At 44.4% G+C, this 21,874-nt stretch overlaps 1 protein-coding gene across 1 annotated transcript in view; it reads left to right on the top strand.

The window, feature by feature from the left end:
- Positions 1-15,849, top strand: part of LOXHD1 (lipoxygenase homology PLAT domains 1) — a 131,891-nt gene extending 116,042 nt beyond the window's left edge. Inside the window, exons 38-41 of the mRNA XM_088537278.1 lie at positions 10,135-10,305; positions 11,396-11,534; positions 12,977-13,138; positions 15,369-15,849. Of these exons, the coding sequence (XP_088393404.1) occupies positions 10,135-10,305; positions 11,396-11,534; positions 12,977-13,138; positions 15,369-15,849 (953 nt within the window). The remainder of the gene's footprint in view (positions 1-10,134; positions 10,306-11,395; positions 11,535-12,976; positions 13,139-15,368) is intronic.
- Positions 15,850-21,874: the final 6,025 nt, after the last annotated feature.

Raw genomic sequence — 21,874 nt, 5'->3', positions numbered from 1 at the left:
GGCCCACATTTTTTCCATTCTTACAAGATAGGACAATTTAGTCAGTTAAACTCTGTGGCTTCTAGTCATATAGCTGATATTGAATGCAGTTAGGGGGCTGATTTTGCCTCATTTTGGTTTTAGTTGCCTAAGTCCCTATTCTTTGAATCTGGATTTAGGATGCAGAAGTGAAAAAAGTGCTACCAAATATCCACTAGAGTTTTAGTTCAGCAAAAAGGCATCTCTGCAAGTGAGGTTTGGATGTCATTCCAAGACCAGCAAGTTGCATGTTCGTTTTCAAATCTATTAGCAACTCAAAGTGCTATGAAGAGAACATTTTCCTTAGGAGACCTCGGGACCTCCTTAGGAGCACTGGGTCACGCTACCCGAATGAAACCTACCCATCAAATTCAGAGCTGATGCTTAGGGCCCTGGCACGGGGAAAGGATGGAATGTAGGAATAGAAAAACTGGGTTAGATCAAGGGTCTATCAAGGCCAGTGGCTGTTTCCACCAGCAGCCATAATTAGATGCCTGAGGAAGAGAAAGAACTGAGCAAGTAGATATAATCCTTCCCCAGCCCTCAGCATCCCACTATTTGTAGCTCAAGGGATTCATTGAGCTGGATGTCATTTTTGTCTGTTAAGTAACTTTCCATGGATTTTCTCATCCAAGTGCTTTTCCAGGCTCTCAAATAGACACTTGGTGTCTGCAATGTTCCATGGTTTATCTTGCACAAGGCTCCTACATGCAGTTTTGGTGCCCTTACCTTCTTGCACAAGTAATCCAGATTTGCTTTTTCCATGCCATTGGTGATGCTGTCACCCCAGGTTAGCAAGCTGCAATATTGCAGCTGTGCCCTGGTAATTGCTAGCTGAATGCTTCTGGTTGGTGGCAGAGGGAGGTAACAGACCTTAGCCTTAGGCTAAGCAGTAAATGGTCTCAATTAGTTTACATTTGCTGTGGGCAAATGTAGGTAACCAGATAGTCACCACAGGTCAGCTAAAATCTGTGTTCAGACCCTGAGAAAATTGTTTGTATTTATGAATAACAATACACATTGCAATCTTAGAGTTTCCTTCCTTACTTCCCTTAAGTAAGCCTTTTGATTTATAAGTAATCGGTAATAGGGATTTTACCAGACCTAGCTGTCTGTAAAGTTAAGCCTTGGACAAACAACATGCTCAGGTTTTGTTCTGCATGAATATACTTGGTTTCCCCCCTCCCCTTAAGAAGGACAACTGTAGTTTAAGTCATAACATGTGTTGCCTTCATTGTTCTTGCATTAGTCATGTGAAAGGCATATCCTTGTGTAAAACTTCCTGAAACAAAGCATGACAGTTTCTTGGGTGAATAAAGTATTTATTACTGCTAGGATCCCAAGCTATAGCTGTCCTGCCTGCTCTCTCTGTATAATTTGTATAAATTGTCTGTGCCACTGGTTAGAAATTCCTGGCTCTGTTTTTTTGAAAAGGAGCAGTAGGGTCAGGGGCTGAGAGTCATATATGTTTTTTATCAGATGCTTTGGGGACTTTGGGTTTAAAAAACAAAATGCACTTCTCTTTACCATTACTTGGAGGCATTAGCTCTTGATCATTCTTCTTTCCCCTTTTTCGTTTTTGAAGCTGCCAAATGGTGCTGTGGAAGACCCTATCACTTTACTACTCCGTTGCCCTTCCTCTGATGAATATTTGGAATGCAGATGATGTTCTTTTCCAAAACTCCCTAATAATCAGCCATAATAGCAGCATCAGCTTGCTTTGACTCATATTAGTTCTTCTAGCATAGCATAAAGGCTGGTTAAGGGAATTGCCAACCCTTACATGTCTCCTTTTTCTTCCAAATGTCATCTAGTCCCAGCAATAAGTGAACCAGCCTGTCTCCATTTCTGGATGAAATGCAGTTAAATGACTTGCCCAAGGTGGTTAGTTTGCCATGAAATGCAGCTCAGCATCTGGCCTGTGGATTCCAGAATAACACCCAGATGACCACCACTCTCAGCAAAGTTTTACTGCAAAGGATTTGCCACCAGGCCGCATCCTACTTCTGTCTATTCTTCCACTAAAATTTGGCTGTGCCAGGGTATTCATATTAGAGCAGACAGTAATTGCAGTGGGAAAGACTGTAAGACTGTCAAATAGTCTAGGCCATAAACATTGCATTTGTCTTTTCTGGAGAAGCATATCAAAGTGTCAGTTTTATGGTCTTACTTTAGTGTTTTGAGGTGTCATTTTTCCCTATGAAAACTGCTAGTGGCACCCCTGTGTTTGATATAAAGGAAGAATTTAGCCTGCATCTAATACCTCTAACTTCAGGAAAATTGGTTAGGGAAGAAATCATCATTCATTTGAAAACAGGCAGATTACAGATTATGCAACTGTACTTTTAAGTAACCTGTTCCTTATTTTTTAAATACATAGAGCACACCAGCAAAATCCAGTTACAATAAATTTATATGGAAGAAATTTAGATTTAAACTTTGCTACTTGTCTTTTTATCCTGCCCCTGCTTACTTTGAGATACTGATGTTCGACCTAATATATTTAGACTCCCAGAGCAAATTTAATCACTTTTAGACTCCCCATCTCCTGATCTCAGATAGGCACTATGTATTTTTCTCATATCTTGGTTCATTTACTTCTACATTTATGCAAGATCAGTATCTGTAGGTCTGTACAAATGCTGGCTTTCTAAATATAGGCCTAATTTTTTTTCTCCAGCTTAGGGACTAAATCACCATTCTGGAAGAATAGTTAAAAGTTTCTCCATATCTCAGTGGTGGAATTATTTACCTGTAGAAGGCTTTTTCCTTTTTTTTTTTTTTTTTTTTGTCACTACAAGGAGATGTGAGAAATCTAGGTTTACTTCTTCATCTGTCTAAGTAGATTTCAACCCGCATGGCCAACAGTCTTTCCAAAGTCGCTAATTTCAGATTCTTGATTATCTGAGTTGCCATCAGCCAAGAGGAGCCAGGAAAAGTCTAATTACCCATAAAACAGGTTTCTCTGTGTTATTACAGAGCAAAAGATAGAAATAAATAACCAGGTTATGCAGTTCAACTGCTTCTCTGCCTGAACAGGACCCTTCTTGATTTCACCAACCAACAGTGCATTGTCTAACTGAGCCCTAATTACCCTAAGTGCCCCATGATGAATCCTCTTGGGTGGCTCTTCCAAAGAAAAAAGTATCTTATTCCCATTTCTTGAGCTGGACACAATTCAAGAAGAGTATGTCTGGTTTTGCTTTCCTTTCTCTGAAGGAGTTGCCTTTTCCAGGATCTTTGTATCAGATTTCAGATTGCCCAGGCCTTCAGCCCACATTATTTTGCATTTCCAGCAGTATGTTTTTGCATCTCAGAGACATGATTTCAGGCCTTTCGTAAGCTAGCAGAACATAAATTATTAAAAGAAGCACAAGATCTTCTTCTTTGCTCTTTGTAGGCATTTGTTTGGCTATCAGACTCCAAAATAAGTCTTTTTAAAGTCCTTCTCTCAGTGTTCCATAAATCCTGTAGATCCATGGGGCAGATCGGTTAATAACTGCTGCTTTAAATAAAAAGTGGAGCTAGGAGAAATACCTGTGTAAACCTGACCAAGGAGAGGAGCCAGCATCTTTCCCCCGCTTTGTCATGGTGGCTTGGTGGTTTGGGACACAGCTTTGACTCCTTCATGGATTGCAGTGGTGCTGCTGACAAGGCAGAGGTGCCAGTGCAAGCTGCAAACCTTCATGTCACACGCCAGCAGCCCTGCCAAATCCTTCAGATTTGACAAATCCAGGCTCAGCCCCTCAGGAGACCTTGAGCACAGATGTGCCAGACGACACCATAGAAGTGGGCAAATGCACCTCTGTCTTTAGTAGCAGATTCTTTCACTCATCTGCCACCAAAACATGCTACCAGCATTGCAGCACTAGCAGAAGACACAGCAGAGATCTCAGTCTGGAGCTGATATGAAGTAGGAAAAAAAAGAAAATATGTAAGCAGAGAAAACAGGAGACTTGGAGACAAAACAAATGCCCCAGTATTAACTTTGCACGGTTATTCATTTCTTCTCTGTCTTCTATAATTGCAGAATCCTTCACTACAGAGTGGAGAAGCCCACTGGGCCAGCTAGTAGCTGCAAAATTATCAATTCCGTAAAAGCTTCTCTTTGTTATGAGCATCCTTTGCCTCTCTTGGCAACGAATTATCTTTCACCTTCGCTAAATGCTCTTGAATCAAGTATGCCTCAATAAAGCACGAAATATGCTTCAATCACAAGAATATCCTCTGAGCAAATGCTATATCTTCAATCTGAGCAGTTAAGTGTTTCTGCGCTTAGTAGTGGTTTATCTGTAATATGATTTGGTTTTTTGTTTGAGAGTAATTTATTGGTGCTTCTGACCCAAGTCAAACTGACTTGCATAGGCAATACAGGAGGGACAATTTGTTTGAAACTGTCCCAGGTGCTCAGCTTTTTCTTTGACAAAGACTGTGAGAGGTATTTCATTGCCTGTCAGCTCTGATGAGAAGCCTTGTTGTGTGAATTAACATGATCCTAAAGGAGAGAGATACAAATGCATCTATTTTTATTCTGCCACTGGCTTGCTGGATGACCTTGTATAAATCACATCCTTGTACCTCATTTTCATTTATGTAAATGAAGGATAAAAATATATTCACCTTCTTAAAGTGTTTTGAGATGTACTGGTGCAGAACTAAATGCTATTATTTTAACGCTGCACAATTAACACCCCATTTCTAGCAAACTGACACTTCTATCAAAACTCCCACCGCTTTCTGGGTGATGTCTCATGTGGTGGGATGTAAGGATGGATGGTCATCTAACCAGGCAGGAGAGAAATAGCATCAGAGGACATGAGGCTGATGAACTGTCTTTGCAATGGCTATTATTTTATATTTCAGAGGAACACATGAGAAGCAAAAGAAAAGAAAAGCAACGCAATTAGGGGTTTGAGCAGTACCACCTGCTAGCTGTGAGTGGTTGAGCAGCAGAAAGTCTTTACCAGAGCCTAAGCAGTCAATGTCTTGAGCACGAGTTTTCTTTTCCTGCTATGTGAACATAAGCACCAGTAATGACAACTGTTATCCTTGATCACACATCAAGTGCTTTCAAAACCAAACCAAAGCAGACGTGCTAGCAACAGGTTGGCTGCAGGGAACAACAGCCAGGTCACCCAGCGCATGAAATAACTCTTGTTTGCATTTGCCACATAGCTCACAAAGCAGATAGACTTTTCTGACAATTTGCCAAACAATAATTTGGATGAAATTTAGTGAATGTTTCCTGTCTGAAACTAAAGAGAGGAAAATAGACGCATATGGCTGCAAAGAGAGGAGACAGTTTCACTTCCACAGGGATGTATGTCTCCAAGCCTGGACGTCTTTCATCTCCTGCTCTGCCAGTATGGGATTTGGATCCACCAGCTCTGACTTTGCAAGGAATAATTAATGTTCACTAAAGTAAAGATGGGAACCCAATGCCCGGTGAGCGCTGAACCCGCCAGACTAGGTTCATTCTCACTAGCTTTCTCCAAGTCTCAGAAAATATTTTTGCATCTGTCTAACATTAGTAAAGCAGGTTTTTTGAGCATCGCTTGGGAAAAAGGCAAAATGGTCCTGCAAAGACCTTGCAGAGGTTGCACACACCACAGAGGACCTCTGCCCAAAATTGCTCAGTTGTTTGCTTGGCCATCTTGGAAAGGAGGATAAATGAACACCTAGCAACTCTTTTGGATGAGGACACTTGGGAAGATAATACATTTTGCTGCATGACACTAAATTACACAATTGCCAGAATCAAGCAAGCAAAGTCATCCTGTTTTCCCAAAAGCTCTTCTCTTCCTCTAATTACATTTAAAATGTTTTGCATGCCATTGAAAATGTCACTTCCAGCTGTGGGAACATTAAGGAACCTACGTGGTATAGCCATGGGTTTTATTAGGGCAGGCTTGCTGATGGGGGTTTTGATGGCAGCAGAACAGGACAGGAATGAAGTACCTTTTGTTCCAAACAGTGAACACTAGTTATAGTGATCGGGGATCATCCACAAAAGCACAGCAGTGAACAGGCTATTTTAAAGACCAAGACCTTGTACAATCAAGCAGAGGTTGCTCTGATGTTTCCTGTTTCTTCCCTCCTGGGGGGGGATAAATGGAGGTCCAATTTAGCCCTGGGGTCACCGTTTTCCAAGGCATTTGTGCTGCTGATTTGAGTCTGAGTCCTTGTGCTCCTGGTGCTGTTGGTCAGGATGCCCAAGGGCAACAAAGCAGAGTAGCTCTGACCACGATGCAGACAGTGGAAGTTGAGTGATGGGGCAACCTTTTACAGTGGATCGGGATCCACCATCCAGCAGGATCCCAACTCCCAGGGCAAGCTCTGGGACCTTGAGGAGCCGTTGTTGCTCAGATCCTCCAGTTTCTCCTGCAAAGCCAGGCTGTGCTAGCAGTGGCAGGGACTAGGAGAGGCTCTTGACCCTACTGTGCCCGCGCTGCCTTCATGGTCCTCTCCCTCCCCCCTTCACTGTCATCCAGTCCATAAAACAGTCTGCCCCAAGGCTTCGGGCCTCCTGAGTCACCTCCACATGGAATGTAGCTCCCTGTTCTGTCAGTTCTCAAGTGCTGTAACATGTCTCAGCCCAGTACGCTGCAAAGGCCATGCAGGAGCAGAAAGTTAAAATAAGGCTACAGCCTGAAAGTGGGCTTTTTGAAGTGTTTCTGCAGTGTTGTTTGCATTTCCTTCCATTGTTGTGCTCACAGGCACGCGGAGCCAGAGCAACTGAGTGAAACTAAGTCAGATTCTGTGAATCACTGGGTTTAGCATTTTTTTCTAGTCCTATACAAAAGACCAACGTGTCAAACAGAATAATTTCTTCAGTCCTGAACAAATCTTCCTATCTCCCCCCATCAGCTTTAGAACAGTTTAATGCTGTGGCAGTGAAGGCCTAGATGTGAGAACCTCTCGTAGAGCTGGGGAAGATAAATGGGGGCAGCAAGATGTGCTGCCCTGCCTGTAGCCAGTACAGCATTCACCTGGGATGGATTCATGTCTCTCCAGAAATGAAAAGAGGTATAAGATACTTCCACAGCTTCCAGATCTCTCAGTGAAATTTAAATTGCTAAACATCAAGAAGAAGAAGGAAAAAAAAAAAAAAACAAGGCTGATTCTAAGATTCTAACAGCAGGGAGGAACTTCTTTAAAGCAGAGAGGAGGACGCTTTGAAGCAGTGACCAGCCAGCTCCTTACCTTGCACTACCCTGCAGTAAGGGGCATCCTGCTGGGTTTTGCTTTCAGGGTTGACACCCTGACAGAGTCCAGAGCTCATTCTTTAAATAGCCCTTAGCTGATAGAGGCCTCTTTTGCAGGGAACACCAGGAAAAGCTACACTTTGCCCTTGCTTTGCTTTCAGCTCCAATTGGCACTGGAAATTCAGTACTGGCCCATCTCACCCTGTGACAAAAGTGCAAGTTTCTGTGGCAGCTCTCATGATGAAGGGCTGCTGAGACCAGGCTAGAGAAGAGGCTGTAGAGGAAGAGGGATCAGGGCTGAGACCACTAATTTATTTGCTCCCAGGCTGCAGCCGTCGGTCTCTCATGCTGAAGAGGGAAGGCATGTTTTCTGTTTTCATGCAGTACTGTTTTAACTAAAGGCTCGATGGAAGCAGAGCACTCTCCTGAATATCCTGTAGAGGCATTCATTGAGCTTAAATGGAAATGAGCCTGCCAGGAAGATTCACGGCTGACACCACCAGCATGTTCAGAATAAATTTCCAAACAGGCCCAAGGAGTGGGTTGCTCAGGCCAGAACATGGTGAGAGCCTAGGGGAGCTTGAGCAGATCTGCCCCAAGGCGTTAACTGGTGAGGATTGGAAAGGGTGCTGTGTGCCAGCCCACTCAAACCCCTCTGCATGCCTTGGTCCTGCTGTTGAAGTTGGGACATGAGAGTTTGAGCATTGCATCCAACTCCCACAACCATTTGTCTGGTCCTTGGTATTTGCAAAGGTCTTGTCATTGGCACGTGGCACTGTCCTCCCAGGAGAGAGATGCACGGACACTCTGGAGCAAGTGTAGGGACAAGAAGATGATAGAGGGTTTGGAGCATCTCCCATATGGAGAGGTGTTTAGCGGGATGGAGCTGTTTAGATGGGAGCAGAGAACCCAGGAGGATCTTATCAATGTATATAAATAGCTGATGGGGACAGGGTGTAAACAAAACAGAGCCAGATGCTTCCCAGTGGTGCTCAGGGACTGGTATAGGCAATCTCCAGAAGTGCCTTCCAACCCCAGAGATTTAAGGAATTACTTAAGTGGGAATTTAAGGGGTAAGCAGGGTATTTGGCTGAGGACTGTGCTTTGTAGTGGGTGATTTCCTATCTGGAGAGGGTTTGGGAAGCCAGGATACCCAGCAGGAATGCCTGTAACCAGTAAGGAACAGCTGATATGGACATCATGGAGGGGTCCAGTTCACAGAAGAAGGGTGCCCTATTGACTAACTCAGAAAGGTGCCATCCTTTTTTCAGGGCTCGGTATTATTTCTTGCAAACTAAGGAGGAAGGCACATAGCAGCGAGTTCTTGGAAGATCAAGAGCTATCTAATGCCTCTGGGGTGTAAATAACAAGGCAGCAGAGATCTCCTTTTGTGAACATAACCTTTTGTCTGTAGAACTACCGGACTTGTAAGAAGAACTGTCAGAACCTGCTGAAGTGCCAGCTCAGCAAGGGCTTCTTCTATTCCAACAAATAAATCAAGAAATTATTCCAAAATGCCCTTTTCTTGATTTTTCCAGTTGCTTTTCCGCTGCATAAAAATAAATAGAAAAGTAGGAGAAGTTACAAATCCTTGGAAGGATCCAAGGCAAAAGCTAGGTGAGCTGGCATACTCCCCTTAAGTAAACATCACTTCAGTCAGTGCCGCATCCATGTCCAGTCACAGCATTAGTGAATTCACCATGAATGCTTGGAGAGGGGAAGACAGCACGGGTAGCTTTCCTATATGTGCTCTCTGACAGGGTCCAATTATGATTGAGCCTTATAATATAGAGCAAGGTATAATTTACCTTCAGACCTTCAGATCCATGTGGCATTGATGGCTGTTGGTGGTCTTTCTCTAGAAAAACAATCATGGAGAGGTGCTCCATGTGCCTCATTGTCTTTTTTGCACTCTTGCAAACAATTTTAAACCATTTTTGCCCCAATGTGAAAGGACTGGGGGTAATACAGGCCATAGAGAAAAATATCAAACCCTAAAGTTTGGGGTCAGATAGCATTCCCAAGGCAGGAAGGGTCCCCAAAAAGCATACATGCGCTGCTATATCTTTCTGAATAACTAGGGATTTATGGAATGGAGGGATAGTGGTTAGATGGATGGGAATGGGAAAAGGATATTTATTTTTGCACTCTTTCAAAGCCCGACAGTTTCCAATGAATTACTTTATCTAACTTCCGAGAAAGGGCAGAGTTGTGAAAGGACTGACATTATAAGACACTGAAAAGACTCATATCCTTCTTTTTGGCTTTAATGTTTTCCTTAAAGTGGAAGGAAGAATCAACAGCGGTTTCTGTAGCAGAGATGTTCCATTAACTTTTGCTCCAAAGCGCTCTAATTTCCAGGAGATTTTTTAGTTCTGGCTGTGGCAAACAGCTCTACCAGCTCCTAGTCCCTCTGGGGACTCAACACGTGATACTATCCCAAGGCTGTGGTGGTGCTTCTTCCTGGATGTCTTTCCAGGCTGGTGTGACAAGGTACAAGCTGTCCCCAGCTCTCCTTGCTTGGTGATTCTGCTCATTGAAGAAGCTGCTACACATCCCCAAGCCCCTGTTGTGCAAAGGGCTGGGCCAGAGCAGAAGATGGTCCTTTGCCCAGGAGGCTGCAGTCCAACTTGTCCAAGATACTCCAGCATCCCTATAACTGCTGAAAAGCCAGTGAGACCCTCCAAAGTCTAGAAAGGAGGATCAAATTGTGGTCTTGAGCGCGCTTGCATTGCTTTTTGGTATCAGAAGAGCAAACTGGTGTCATGCTGATTGGTGACATTATCTGAAGTAAGTACTAAGCATTTCCAGCACCAGCAGAGTGCTCCTGGGAAGGAGCGTTATCATCTACTTATTCAAAGGATGTGAAAATATACACCTTTTTATAGTTATTATTCTATTTACTGTAAAGGAATTGCTCCAGGCTGGCACCTGGAATATATTGACGTGATGGACTCTGCTATGGACAAGACATTTCGCTTCCAGTGTGATCGCTGGCTGGCTAAAGGTGAAGATGATGGGCAGCTCATAAGGGAACTGGCTTGTGCCAATAACAACATCCTGGAACTGAAGGAACGGACTGGTGAGTTCAGAGACAACTTGTGGCATTTCCTAAGGGATCTCCTAGGCCATAAGACCACAGCTGCAAGGTGCTCTGCATATGGTTCCCAAACAGGCTTTGCACTCACAGGATCTCAAGGCTAAATTACTGAAAGTACTGTTTCCTTCAAAAGTGTAATACTGTGGTAAGGAAGAGACAAATCAGGATTTATGAGGAAGAAAAATGTCTCATTCTACATTGAAATGTAAGAGGGGCCCATCTGTAGTGGTTCAATCCAGCAGTAAGCCGTAAGGTTACATGGTTATGTTCTCATTAGAAATAATGGGCTTAAATCTTTGAGGTGGAAAATAAGTTCAGTTCTTAAAGCTTTGCAAGTAACATTGCTCCAGCTTCCTCCTTAATATGCTGTGGGCTACAGGTTCACGCGTCCCAGCTGAATATGACAGCTGAGCTTAACACTCCATAGCCCTGGTTCTGCACAGGATAATTCCACCGAGTCCAAGGTAATGACACTGGAGTCTAATGTGGTGAGGGAGAGAAAGAGAGGTATTATTTAACTGCCCTGACAAGTAAGTTAAGCACATCTCAGCACTCCTGTAAAAGCAGTGCTCTGCTTCAGCAGAGTCTTGGAGTCATTTCTTCAGGGTGCTTTCACATTGCCCCTGCTAAAAGGCAACCCTGTCTTGCTTGTCTTGGGGTACACACATACTTGGTACCACCATAGCATGTGAGCACGTCCTGATGGACATATAGGTGTCTTCACTATCCCTGTAAGGGTAAGCAACCTTAATGTTAGGAGCAGTTGCACAAAAATCAGAAAGATTTGGGCCATCTTAAACAGGGAGACGTTAGCATAGCAGGGAGTTGTACACGGCTTGTTCAAGAGCAGCTCCAGCTGATCACTGATCAAGCAGTATTCATATTCTTCATGGACTCTCTCCTAGGCAGGCAGAAGTCAGAAGTATCACTTATTTTGTGAATGCTTTCTTATGTGCTATGATAAATACCAGGAAGAGGGTTTTTAGCAAAAATGACAGTCGAATAAAGAGATCTTTCTGACCATCTGCTCTTCCTCTGCTGCTTAACATGTGTGTTAATTATGCTTTTAAAGCCTATGAGATTGTCACAGTGACAAGCGACAGAGAGGATGCAGAGACCAAGGAAAACATCTGGATCATCTTAGAAGGAAAGATGGGCCGCTCGAAAGAATTCCTTATGGAAAACTCCTCCAAGAAAAGGAGATTTGAAAGGTAGTGGGAGTGGGCAATGGGCTAGAAGATCTCCTCGCCAGCTGTACCTTTTCCACAAATACCATCTCTTCACCAGGGCAGTCTATTAGAGTTGCATTTGTGCCGTGCTGTTTCCTATCCCCTTTCCAAAAGGTCAAATGAGTCAAGGAAGAGAGTGAAAGGAGCATGTAAAATTAGCTTCTGATAGGCAGGCATGGAGCAGGCTTAATTGTGGTGGGAGAAAAGGCATTTGGTAAAGGAAATGCAAATGATAAATGTGTGTGTATCCTTTTGTATTAGCACATACAAAAGGGCTCCTGGTGAGCCTAAGGGGAGACTGTGATTTTTTGAGCTGGGAGGAGCAGAAGGAAGCTGGAGGTGGTTTTAGTTCCTTTTACAGCATCTTGCTGGCAGTAGGAGTCAGAGAAAGAGTAAAAATAGTTGGAGGCTAAATGTTGTCAGAGCTGCTCAGATTTGACTTTCCAGATGGATTGGGAAGGGGGTAGGGCTGAAAGATCAGTGTCGCGTGAAGAAAGCCAAATGCCAACCTTGCACACAGGAGGAGCTGGAGGCACATCTGGGCAACGTGGGGGAGATTCCTCCTCCCATGTGGGGCCAAAGTGCTCCAGATGTGAGGTAGGGTTTTCACTTTGCTCATGGAGACAGTGTGCTCTTAGGAGAGAGGGATCTATCCAAAGCTGTGGACCCTGCCAGTGTTCGGCCGCTTTGCAGGGAAGAAATGTCTTACTTAAGGCCCTGCAAGGGAAGGAAAAATATATAACTTACCTGGACTCGGATGACTAAGATTTCATGTGAAGTGTGACAGATTGGGAGGCACTTCCACCTGACACTCAACTGATGTTGACTTAAATAGAGTTGGAGACACCATCCTCTGACGCATTAGTCACAGTCCCTCCTTGGAGGCAGGTTGGAATAACGACCCAGGCCAAGGAGACAGGCCTAAAAGATATGTAGAGGACATGACAAGGGAGCCAGCCAAGTGTTTGACAGAGAGTTATTGTCTAACTGAGCTGTTTGCAAGCTGGGCTTCTAAAGCAGGAAGGGTGGCTGAACTAGCAAGTTTAAAACAGCGATGGTGGGCAGACGTGTAACAGATACAGTATCTGTCAAGAGTGAATGAATGGATGCTGGAGAGGAAATTAGTCATTCTTTAGCTTTATCTATAATGAGGCAAATTGATTTTGTATGTAGAACAACTCAAGTTTATCCTGGAGAGTCCTAGTGGCAGTAATTTAAAGCGTCACCCCTAATCAGAGAAAATACTGAATTTAAATATGGAAATTATACTTTGTGTTGAATGATTGTGGGTTAAATCAAACGATTTTAAATGGATGCTTATCCTCTTTCTTCCACAGCCATGTGCAAATTACTTAATGTCCGTATGAGACGAGTCAGTGCCAGCCTTCAAGATATTAACTGAAATGGTTCCCTGTTTCCTGTAGGGCGTCAAGAGACACATTTCAGTTTTCTTCAAAGAATGTTGGTGATGTTGCAGCCATCTGCGTTGGTCACTGTCCAAAAGATGGGAAGAAGTCATCCGCAAAAGCTGATGTGTACTGGCATGTCCAAGAGATTATCGTAACAGAGATGGAGCTTGGCAACAAGTAAGTGTCTTCTTATCTGCAAGGTGCAACTCTGGGAGGGCATGGAGAAGATCTGCACGCCTCTTCCTGCATTGCATACTTACACAGTGCTGGAAAGTCTCACCAAATTCTTTCTGAAAGCTAAGGGCAAGTTGTTTGGTATCAGACTTATACAAGCCTCATTTGTTTGTCCAATTTCTGAGTTGATAGAGAACAGCTGAACAAAACAAGTCCTATTTTGGATGAGTTTTGCACCAACTCTAAACTAACATCTCAGCTTGCAGAAAATATTGATACTGACTGGAATTTAAAGGGGGTTGTAGGATGCTCTGCACAGACTGGCCTCTAGGTAATTTGTAAAAACAACTCCTAGAAAAAAAAGGCCCAGATCTCCAATTCCATCACTTGGATGAGAGAGATGTCTAGGATGGTCTGAAAGGTCCACTGTAAAGGTTGTAGTTAGCTATCAAATCACAAGTGCTCACTTGCTCTGGCTAGAATATGACTGAAATCTTCTATACTCAAAGGATAACATTGTCTGAACATCTCAGGAAATCTCTGAGTACTTTAGCTCCCACACCAGTGGTCTGAGCCCTGGTGATGCCCATGGGCTAAGTTAGCACAGGGAATATATGTTCTCCAGAGGGGAGCAGCCAGCTGGAGAAAAAACTCCCCTTCAGAGGAAATATCCATTCCATCAATGGATTTTATTTCTTTTCCAAGATATTTCCATTGCTGCAAAAGAATTTAAGGGCTTTGTTCCAGCTGAGACAATTGAGTGTTTGAGAAGAAATCCTTGAAGTGATATTTTTTTAATGCTAAGAGTCTCTCCTAGCAAATTAACCAGCCAGCAGAAGAGCCACAATACTATTTGCTGAATGAAAACTCAGTCAATTATATATTCAAACATGTTCTTTTCTCCTGGTGGGGAAAAATCTAGGACCCTTAATACCCAACTGTGCAATCAAATCCAGGCATCAAGCACATTGGGAGCACGGAGATCTCTGCTGAGACAGTACATTTGACAAACGTACAAATTAAAAGAAATATGAGATCGGTCTAACAATAGCTCTCAATGATAATTTTTTTTTCCTTTTGGTTCTCAGGCTTCTAGCATGCAAAAGGGACACATTTATTTGCTATTTTTTTTGTAAATCAAATCTCAGGGCTAGAAAAGTCATCATTTTTCTTCCCCTCCAGTTTCCACAGGCTGTATTGCTTCATCATAATACCAAAACACCGATTATTATGTCATCCAGAAAATAAACTGCAACGTCAGGCCATTTTCCCTTCTTGATTTTCACATAGTTGTTTTCCTGGCCCTAAAATACCAGAATTTCTCATTTACAAAGCTGCTTTGCAGAGCAAGGAGAGCTTTCTTCCGGCTGCAGAAAGCCCAAAAGCATAATAAGGTTTTAAGAAAAGCAGTACTGTTCAAATTGCAGTCACTCTTCCTTCAGGTGCTTATTTTACACACGTGCAATGGAGCATCGCTCCTCCTGGGAGGACCTGCTGCAGTTTGGTGAAGGGGGAGGAAGCAGGAGGGAAGAATTGTTTGGAAATGATCTGGATCATTGGAAATGAAATACATCGTGACAAGAACAGTGCTCCAGCCCTGGCCAGGTGCCAGGTACACAGTGATTTATGAAGGTGCTATGGGCACCAGAGGCAGCACCGCAACGTGGAGGGTTTTCAGCATCTGGTACCCATCACTTTAGGGCTTGATGCTTTTCTTGCCTGCTCAGGATGGGCTGACACGTCTAGAGGGGGATATATAAACATCCAGTCCTCCATGGTGCCTTTTTGACCCTTCTGCATAACTCTTGGCTCATCCTGTCCTATGCTGCTGGTGAGGATCATTGCGTGCTTTCCCTCCAAGTGCAGTTGCACAGATGAAACCTTGCTCCAAAATCAGCTTAAATACAGTCAGGAGGGGCAGCGTTATGTGCCAGGCCAGCTGATTGCCTTGCCTTGGTTCTTCTGTACATGGCCATGCCATTTCACAGGGAAACGAGGTGGCAGGTGCCCAAATTCAACCCCGAGCACGTGCAGGGTGTCAGTGTCCGCCTGGGGATATATCGGATTTTCCAGCAGTTGCAGCATTCAATCAAGACTGTCTTCAGAAACAGAAGTTCCAGTGTTAGTACTAAAACGACGTCGCTGTCGTGTGGTTGGCCAGCCCACCTGTCCCAACATGTGCCACAGGGAACCCCTCCGTGCCCTTAATCCACTGTGAGTTTTCCTTCTGCAGGTACTTCTTCAGGTGCAACACGAAAATCCCTCTGCGCTACAAGAGACGGGATTACAAAGTCTTCGAGTGTGCCAAGGTAACAGAGAGCTTCGCCAGCAAAGCCCGGAGCTTGGTGCCCGTCCGATACGAGACCATTGTGGTGACGGGCTTTGAGAAGGGAGCCGGTACCGACGCCAACGTGTTCATCACCATCTTCGGGCTCAACGGCGACTCGGGAAAGCGGGCGCTGAAGCACAAGTTCAGGAACCTCTTCGAGCGGGGCAAAACCAACCGCTTCTACCTGGAGACGTTGGACATGGGGGAGCTGAAGAAGGTCCGGATCGAGCATGACAACAGTGGGCTGGCGCCCGGCTGGCTGGTGGAGCGGGTGGAGATCACCAACTCGGCCACCGGGGTCACCACCATATTTCCCTGTGGGAAGTGGCTGGATGAAAACCGGGGGGATGGTTTGATCTGGAGAGAGCTCTTCCCTAGATACTGAGCAGGAGGGTTTTTAGATCCTTTTCTATGGGTGTTTTCCACATTATATAGTTTTATAGAACATTTTACTTTTTAAAACATTGCTTTTTATACTGGACGGTTTTTTAGTAGTAAGATGTGGCTCTTGGGTCAACATTTTGTAAAAATAATACTGCTTTTTTTTTTTTTTAACTGCCCATAAAATTGTGAATGAGATATACATTTCTTTCTTATTTATGATTAGAAGCCACAAACAGCAGATCCATAAACTATCTCAGCAGTCTTTGAGCACAATCTGCCTCCTGCTTTCACCACCCTGCACTGCCAAGGCTGGAAGTGGCCTCCACTATTGATCGACTCCCCTTTCAGATGAAGAAGATTCAGAAAATAGAGAAAAACAGAAAATAGGAGGGGGAAAAAAGAACAGAAAGAAAAGAAAGAAAATGGAGCTGATGTAGCAACATGTTGAAAGCATCAGGACTTTCTGCAAGGAGATTCAGGAAAGGGTCTTGAGTAATGGGACTTAAGAAGGTCTTTTCCCTCTGTGCTGGACCTGGCTCATGGATGAGGGCAGAATTGGGACAGCCGTAGTGCAGAGGTACCATGATCTGAGAGCAGCTGATGCAATTCCTAGGAATATGATAGCAAAGAACCTAAGAACCAATTCCCCATTCAGGGAAGCTGTCTGACTATACTCTAAGCTGTCTCAGGATACTTTTACCCTATGTGGCCTGAGTATGGCCTTTTTTCAGAGCATCTGCCATTCATTTTATTTATTTATTTTGTGAAATATGCTCTATTTGATTTTTCATGGTGGGAGGGATTTCTCAGTTGCAACAAGACCCAGTGCCCCCATAGGCGAGCTCTTCCCAGGTGCTTGCCTCTCTCCACAGGTAACAACAGGAACAGCTCTTTAAACATCATTAAAACATCATTAATCCTGAAGTCCCATCTCCGGAGGGCTGCTCTGGGCTTTGCTCACTCTCTGGAAAAATTCCCACTGCCTCCGGTGGGATGGGCCTCCAGGGGAGGCTGGGTTGAGTGAGAAAGAGGAAGCTGCACTAATGAGACGGTGCTGGATGCTGCAGGATAATGAGGCAGCTTTTAAGCAAACACTTTATGTGAAAAGGAGTTAAATGCACTGAGCCCACCAGCTCATCCCACCACCACAGCATTCAGCATCCCACTGGTGTAGGCATCAAGTTGGGGATGATGCTGTGCTGGTCCTGCTATCCAGTACCTACCTAGTCATGGGAAAAGGTCATGATGTTGTAGTGCAAGTTGCTTAAATGTACCAACCAATGACTAAAAAAAAAAACACCGATGGGAGTAGTAACAGTTCCTTCGGTGTGTGTTGTCCCTTTGCTGCATCCCCACAGGCTACTGCTGCTGCTGAGCCTGGAGCAGGGCCTGAGCTGGGCTTGGGAGGAGGACTGCAGGGTGTCAGCAGACACGTTACGGGACCGTTACGTGGTTGCGTGATCGCCAGCAATGATTCCCCGATGAGTGTTTCCAAACAAGAAGGTCAAGCTTTGGAGCTCCCCACCATTTCCCCCATCCCAAGCAACTAGGGCTATGAAAAACCTTTGTGTCAATATTGTCAGATTTTTAATGAAAAGCCTGTGCTGCGGAGAAATAGGAGTTCTGTAGTCCTAACTTTTCCAGTTGGCTCCACTGAGCAACCACCTGGTGCGGAGCACGTTTATAGCACAGTGCAGCCCATTGCAAAGCTTTAACTCTTAAACCCACCATTACCCTCCAAAATAAGTGGCAGCCTGAGGCTGGGGACAACGCTGCTATCTGCTCCCAGCCCTTGGGGCAAAGGATGCACTTCCCCATCCATCCATACCCCTTCTGCATGGGGCAGCAGGCTCCTCAAAACTCCTTAGCTGCACATGAAATGTGCTTGGTGTACGGAGACCACATGGCCTCTGTGCAAAATCACAGCTGGGAGAAATCACAAAAATTTGATAGGTACCTAAAGCCATGCGCCAAGGTCCTGTTGAAGAAGGAATGTATGATTTTGGTTTCACCCAATTTGTCTTGGTGCATTGCTGCACCCCAGTTTTGAAACTGCTGCGCTGATGAGCAATGGGATAGAAAATCCTGGGCTTCATGTTAAAAGCATCTACCATCCCTGGACAGGAAGAGTCACGTGCATGTGGGTCCCTGCTAAGGCTGCTTGGGAGCAGTATTGAACTTTTGGGAAGGAGTGCTTTCCCAAAAAAGGCCAGAGGGGATTTTGCTAATAGGGGGTCAGCAAAGCTAATGTCTCCCAGGAAGAGGACCTTGGCAGGGTGTGAAAGAAAAAATGCTTTTTTTTCTCCTAGAGACTTTTAAAATGCTCCCTGCTTGTGCAAAGCAAAACTCCACCTTGGCTCCGGGGAGCCCTTCTGTTGCTACAACAACTAATGCCACGAAAGCAATAAGGCCGAATGGAATCTTTCCAAGGGACGGATTTGAATTAGGCTGCTAAAAGCAACACAGTCTTGGCCAAGCAGAGAACTTGTAAAAAAAAGGACGCGATGTTGTCCTTGCGCTGTGTGTTTTGCAGGGCTCAGGCAGCTGCTACCCGCAGGGTACAGCAGCCCAAAGCTGCATGCTGGGGAAAGGCCCCAATCCTACAGCTTTTTCTTAACTATGGTCTTAATGCACAAGTCTTTAGTTAAAAGTTTTAAGTGGGGGTGACAGGCAAGAGTAAGGGCGGTGGCACCATGAGGATGTGGCTTTGGAAGATGTTGGTGAAGGTGCTTTGGTGCTCTTGGTGAAAACAAGTGTAGCCAAGGAATCCATTGCAATGTGGTGGTGATGGAATAACTCAAGGCCGAGAAGAATCCAGGCTGTGATCTCCCCCACCTCATCCTTACACAGAGGTCCATTTATGCCCCATGAAAACCAAGAGCAAATTCAATACTTAGGGCCAGGACTGTGCAGCTGCGAGCTGGAGCCTGGGGCCACCTGGATGCCACAAGACACGATTTGGGGTTGACCTTCCCAGCCCCAGGAAGCTGCTGCAGGGAAGACAGACAGCACCTTTTGGCCCTTGCCAGAACATCATCATCTTTAGCCTGTTTTCTAATGAGGGATCGAGTTAAATTTTCTTCTAACAAGAGCTTCATATTGTCTGAAAGTGATGCATCCCTGGCCTCTGGAGAAGTCAGCAATCCCCAGCTGCACAAACCCAACACCCTGTGAAAGCAGCTGCCTCTCTGCAAGGTGCTTTTATCATACATAGTCCAAGCCAGGCACTGCCTACAAGGACCTTGAAACAGAACTGTAGAGGATGCAGGGTTGGGTTTTGTGGCATATTTCGCTTACCTTAGTTATTAAAAGAGAAAGACAGCACAGAGGTACCTGGGTCTCCATGGGCAGGATGGCAGATCCATGAGGATCTGTGCACGCTGCAGGACCGTATGGGATATCCTTGAGGCAATGTGGGCTGCAGATAGTAGATGAATCTGTCTTTAACTTCCAGGCAAGATCTAGAAAGTAATTTTGGTGCCACATCACCAAAACAAGGCATTAACTAGGATGCATCCGGAGTTCAAATGGACCTCCGCTCGAGCCGATAACGTCCCAAAGTTATTTAAAAGCTTAACCTCCACAGTGCCATGAGCACCCAGGTGGCAGCAGCCCCAGGGTATCCACATGTCCCCACCATATGCCCAAATCAGCTAAGGGAAAGCATTTTTCTCCAAGTTCAAACATATAAACCATGAAAAGAGGATTTACTTGCTTTCAAAGAAACAAGGATTTGGTCACGAATCACTGCTTTTCACTGGGTGATGCACAAGGAGAAATGTGTCCTTGAACACCAACGTGCTGCTTCCATTTGAGAGGAGGCGAAAATCCTTCAAAATAAAGTATTTCATCCTAAAAAGACTGTTTTTACCAGAAAGGTTTTAGGCTTGGATATTGGTGAGGTTAAAGCACAGCTGATGCCTCATAGGGTTTCATCAAACCTCCACCGGGGATGGAAAGAGGAATAACAATGGTGAGTACAAGGGAGATGAAGAGACAGTGAGTGCCCAACCAAGTCACTGGTGTAGAGTTAGCAATGCAATTCATTTTATTAGTTATAAATAAAGTACAAAAAATCCACCAAAAGTGAATCTAAGCATTTACACAATTTCTAATGTCTTTTTTTCTTCCTCAATTTCTTCAATGCACTATTGCTTTAATATTAATAATAAATATTTTTTCTAGCTTTCTTCTATAAAATAGTCTATGTAGCAAAATGTCGCACAGCACAACAGAACAGCAGTAGGAGTACAAAAAATGTGGGTGATCCTTCCACGAGCCCCTGCCCTCGAAGGCCAGGATTTTTGCTTGCTCACTCCTTGCTTTGCGCATCCCTTTCGTGGTGTCTTTGCTGGGCCGGGGGGGAAAACAACCAACGTGGGTCCAGGCTGTAGGGAGGAACGTTAAAAAGCAGCAAGGGAAAAAAAATAGAATCACGGAGGAGTTTTAACCATGGGGTGAGACAAGGTGGACAAAGCGGAGCAGCACCCTGAAGGGGCAAAGAGGAAAACAAAAATTAAGGTACAGGCATATTGGTGCTGTCCGACCCCCCAAACAAAAATTGCATCCAGGCCCACATGGGGCAGGTTAAGATGCGCATCCCACCCTATCCAACTGTGCTGACCAAGCAGGCAGCTATGGCTTAAAGGTTAAAATATTCCGGGGGTTGCCATCCCCCTCCGACACGGCTCCCACACATGTTGTTATATGGGAGCCTTTTGAGGCCACCACCGATGGGGACCTCCAGTATGGCCAGCCCGAGCCCCTGGAGCACCATTCCTTGCCCTCAGCACAGCAGGAGGTGAGTGGAAGGATCACCAGAGTTTGATTATGAGTGCAAATAATATTCATATATATGTGCTAAAACACCGTCACTATATTGCAAGTTTTCCACTAGGTCACAGCATACAGAATCAAAAGGTTTGCATTTTTTTTTTTATGGAATGTATCCAAGGTAACAGCACCACAGTAATACAGTTTGTAATCACACACCCTGATTTTTTTTTTTGACAAGAGAAGCATTACCCCACACACACACATCCCATGTTTAATTTTTGTTTTAAGTACCGATGCATGCAAAGCATTCCATTCCCAGAAACAAGGCAAAAATGAGGTAATAGGAGTAATAAAAAAAAATTAGTATTAATTTCTAAATAAATAAATTATAATTAAAAATGCAAAAAACAACTATAAAAATAATTAAATAAGAACCCACGATATCTACAAGTTAGTCATAAATTATGATTGTTAAATATAAGGCATTTAAACTCACAAAACCCTGTAAACTATCGATGTTTTGTTTCTAGAGAATTTTTTTCTTTTTTTTTTTCTTTTTTTTTATGTTTTGAACTCACTCTATTAACCGCAGTCTACTCGCACGAGTGGTTTAAACGCAAAGGAACCGGACACACCGACGCTACTCCAGACACTGCAAGCTCTCACGCACCGCGGCACCCGCCATTCACACGAGACCTTGGGAGTTTGGTGCTTTTCTTCACCAATTTTAAAAACTGTGCTTGTTCATTAGGCAAAGAGTAATACTTTCGCATAGGCTTTTTGTTTAAAAAAAAAAAAAAGGAAAAAAAAAAAGAAAATAAATGCCCGCAAGGTTGGGAGGTGCCTCCTCCCCACCGCGCGGCTTGCCCAGAGTGAGGGCTTGGATTTGCCTGGCTCCTTCCCCTGCTTTGCGCCGCGGGACAGCCTGGCTTACAGTGTATGTGAGAGCAATAATTTGCCCTGCTTCGGTGCTAGCAGTGGTTTTAATAGTGGTTGTAACGCTGTTTGCATCTGCTGCTGCTGGAGCGAGGCCCGGCGTTCCCTGCGGAGACACGTCTTGCGGGACTCCGTGCTACCCCGAGAGCGAAACAGGGGCTCGCGGGAACCAGAAACCGTTTAAACACAAGAGTGTTTAAAAGTAAAAATAATCTTATTAATCCCCCCTGTTCCTCTGCACCTCTCTTTTGCTCCCTTACTACATTAAAAAAAAAAAAAAAGAAAAGCATTATATTAAAAAAAAAGGCTTTTCT

Source organism: Tinamus guttatus, unplaced genomic scaffold, assembly GCF_059628265.1.
Source record: "Tinamus guttatus ecotype Peru unplaced genomic scaffold, ASM5962826v1 Tinamus_guttatus_pri_ptg000741l, whole genome shotgun sequence".
NCBI lineage: Eukaryota > Metazoa > Chordata > Aves > Tinamiformes > Tinamidae > Tinamus > Tinamus guttatus.
The sequence above is the reverse complement of the archived record's forward strand: the minus strand, read 5'-3'. Positions and strand labels throughout refer to the sequence as shown.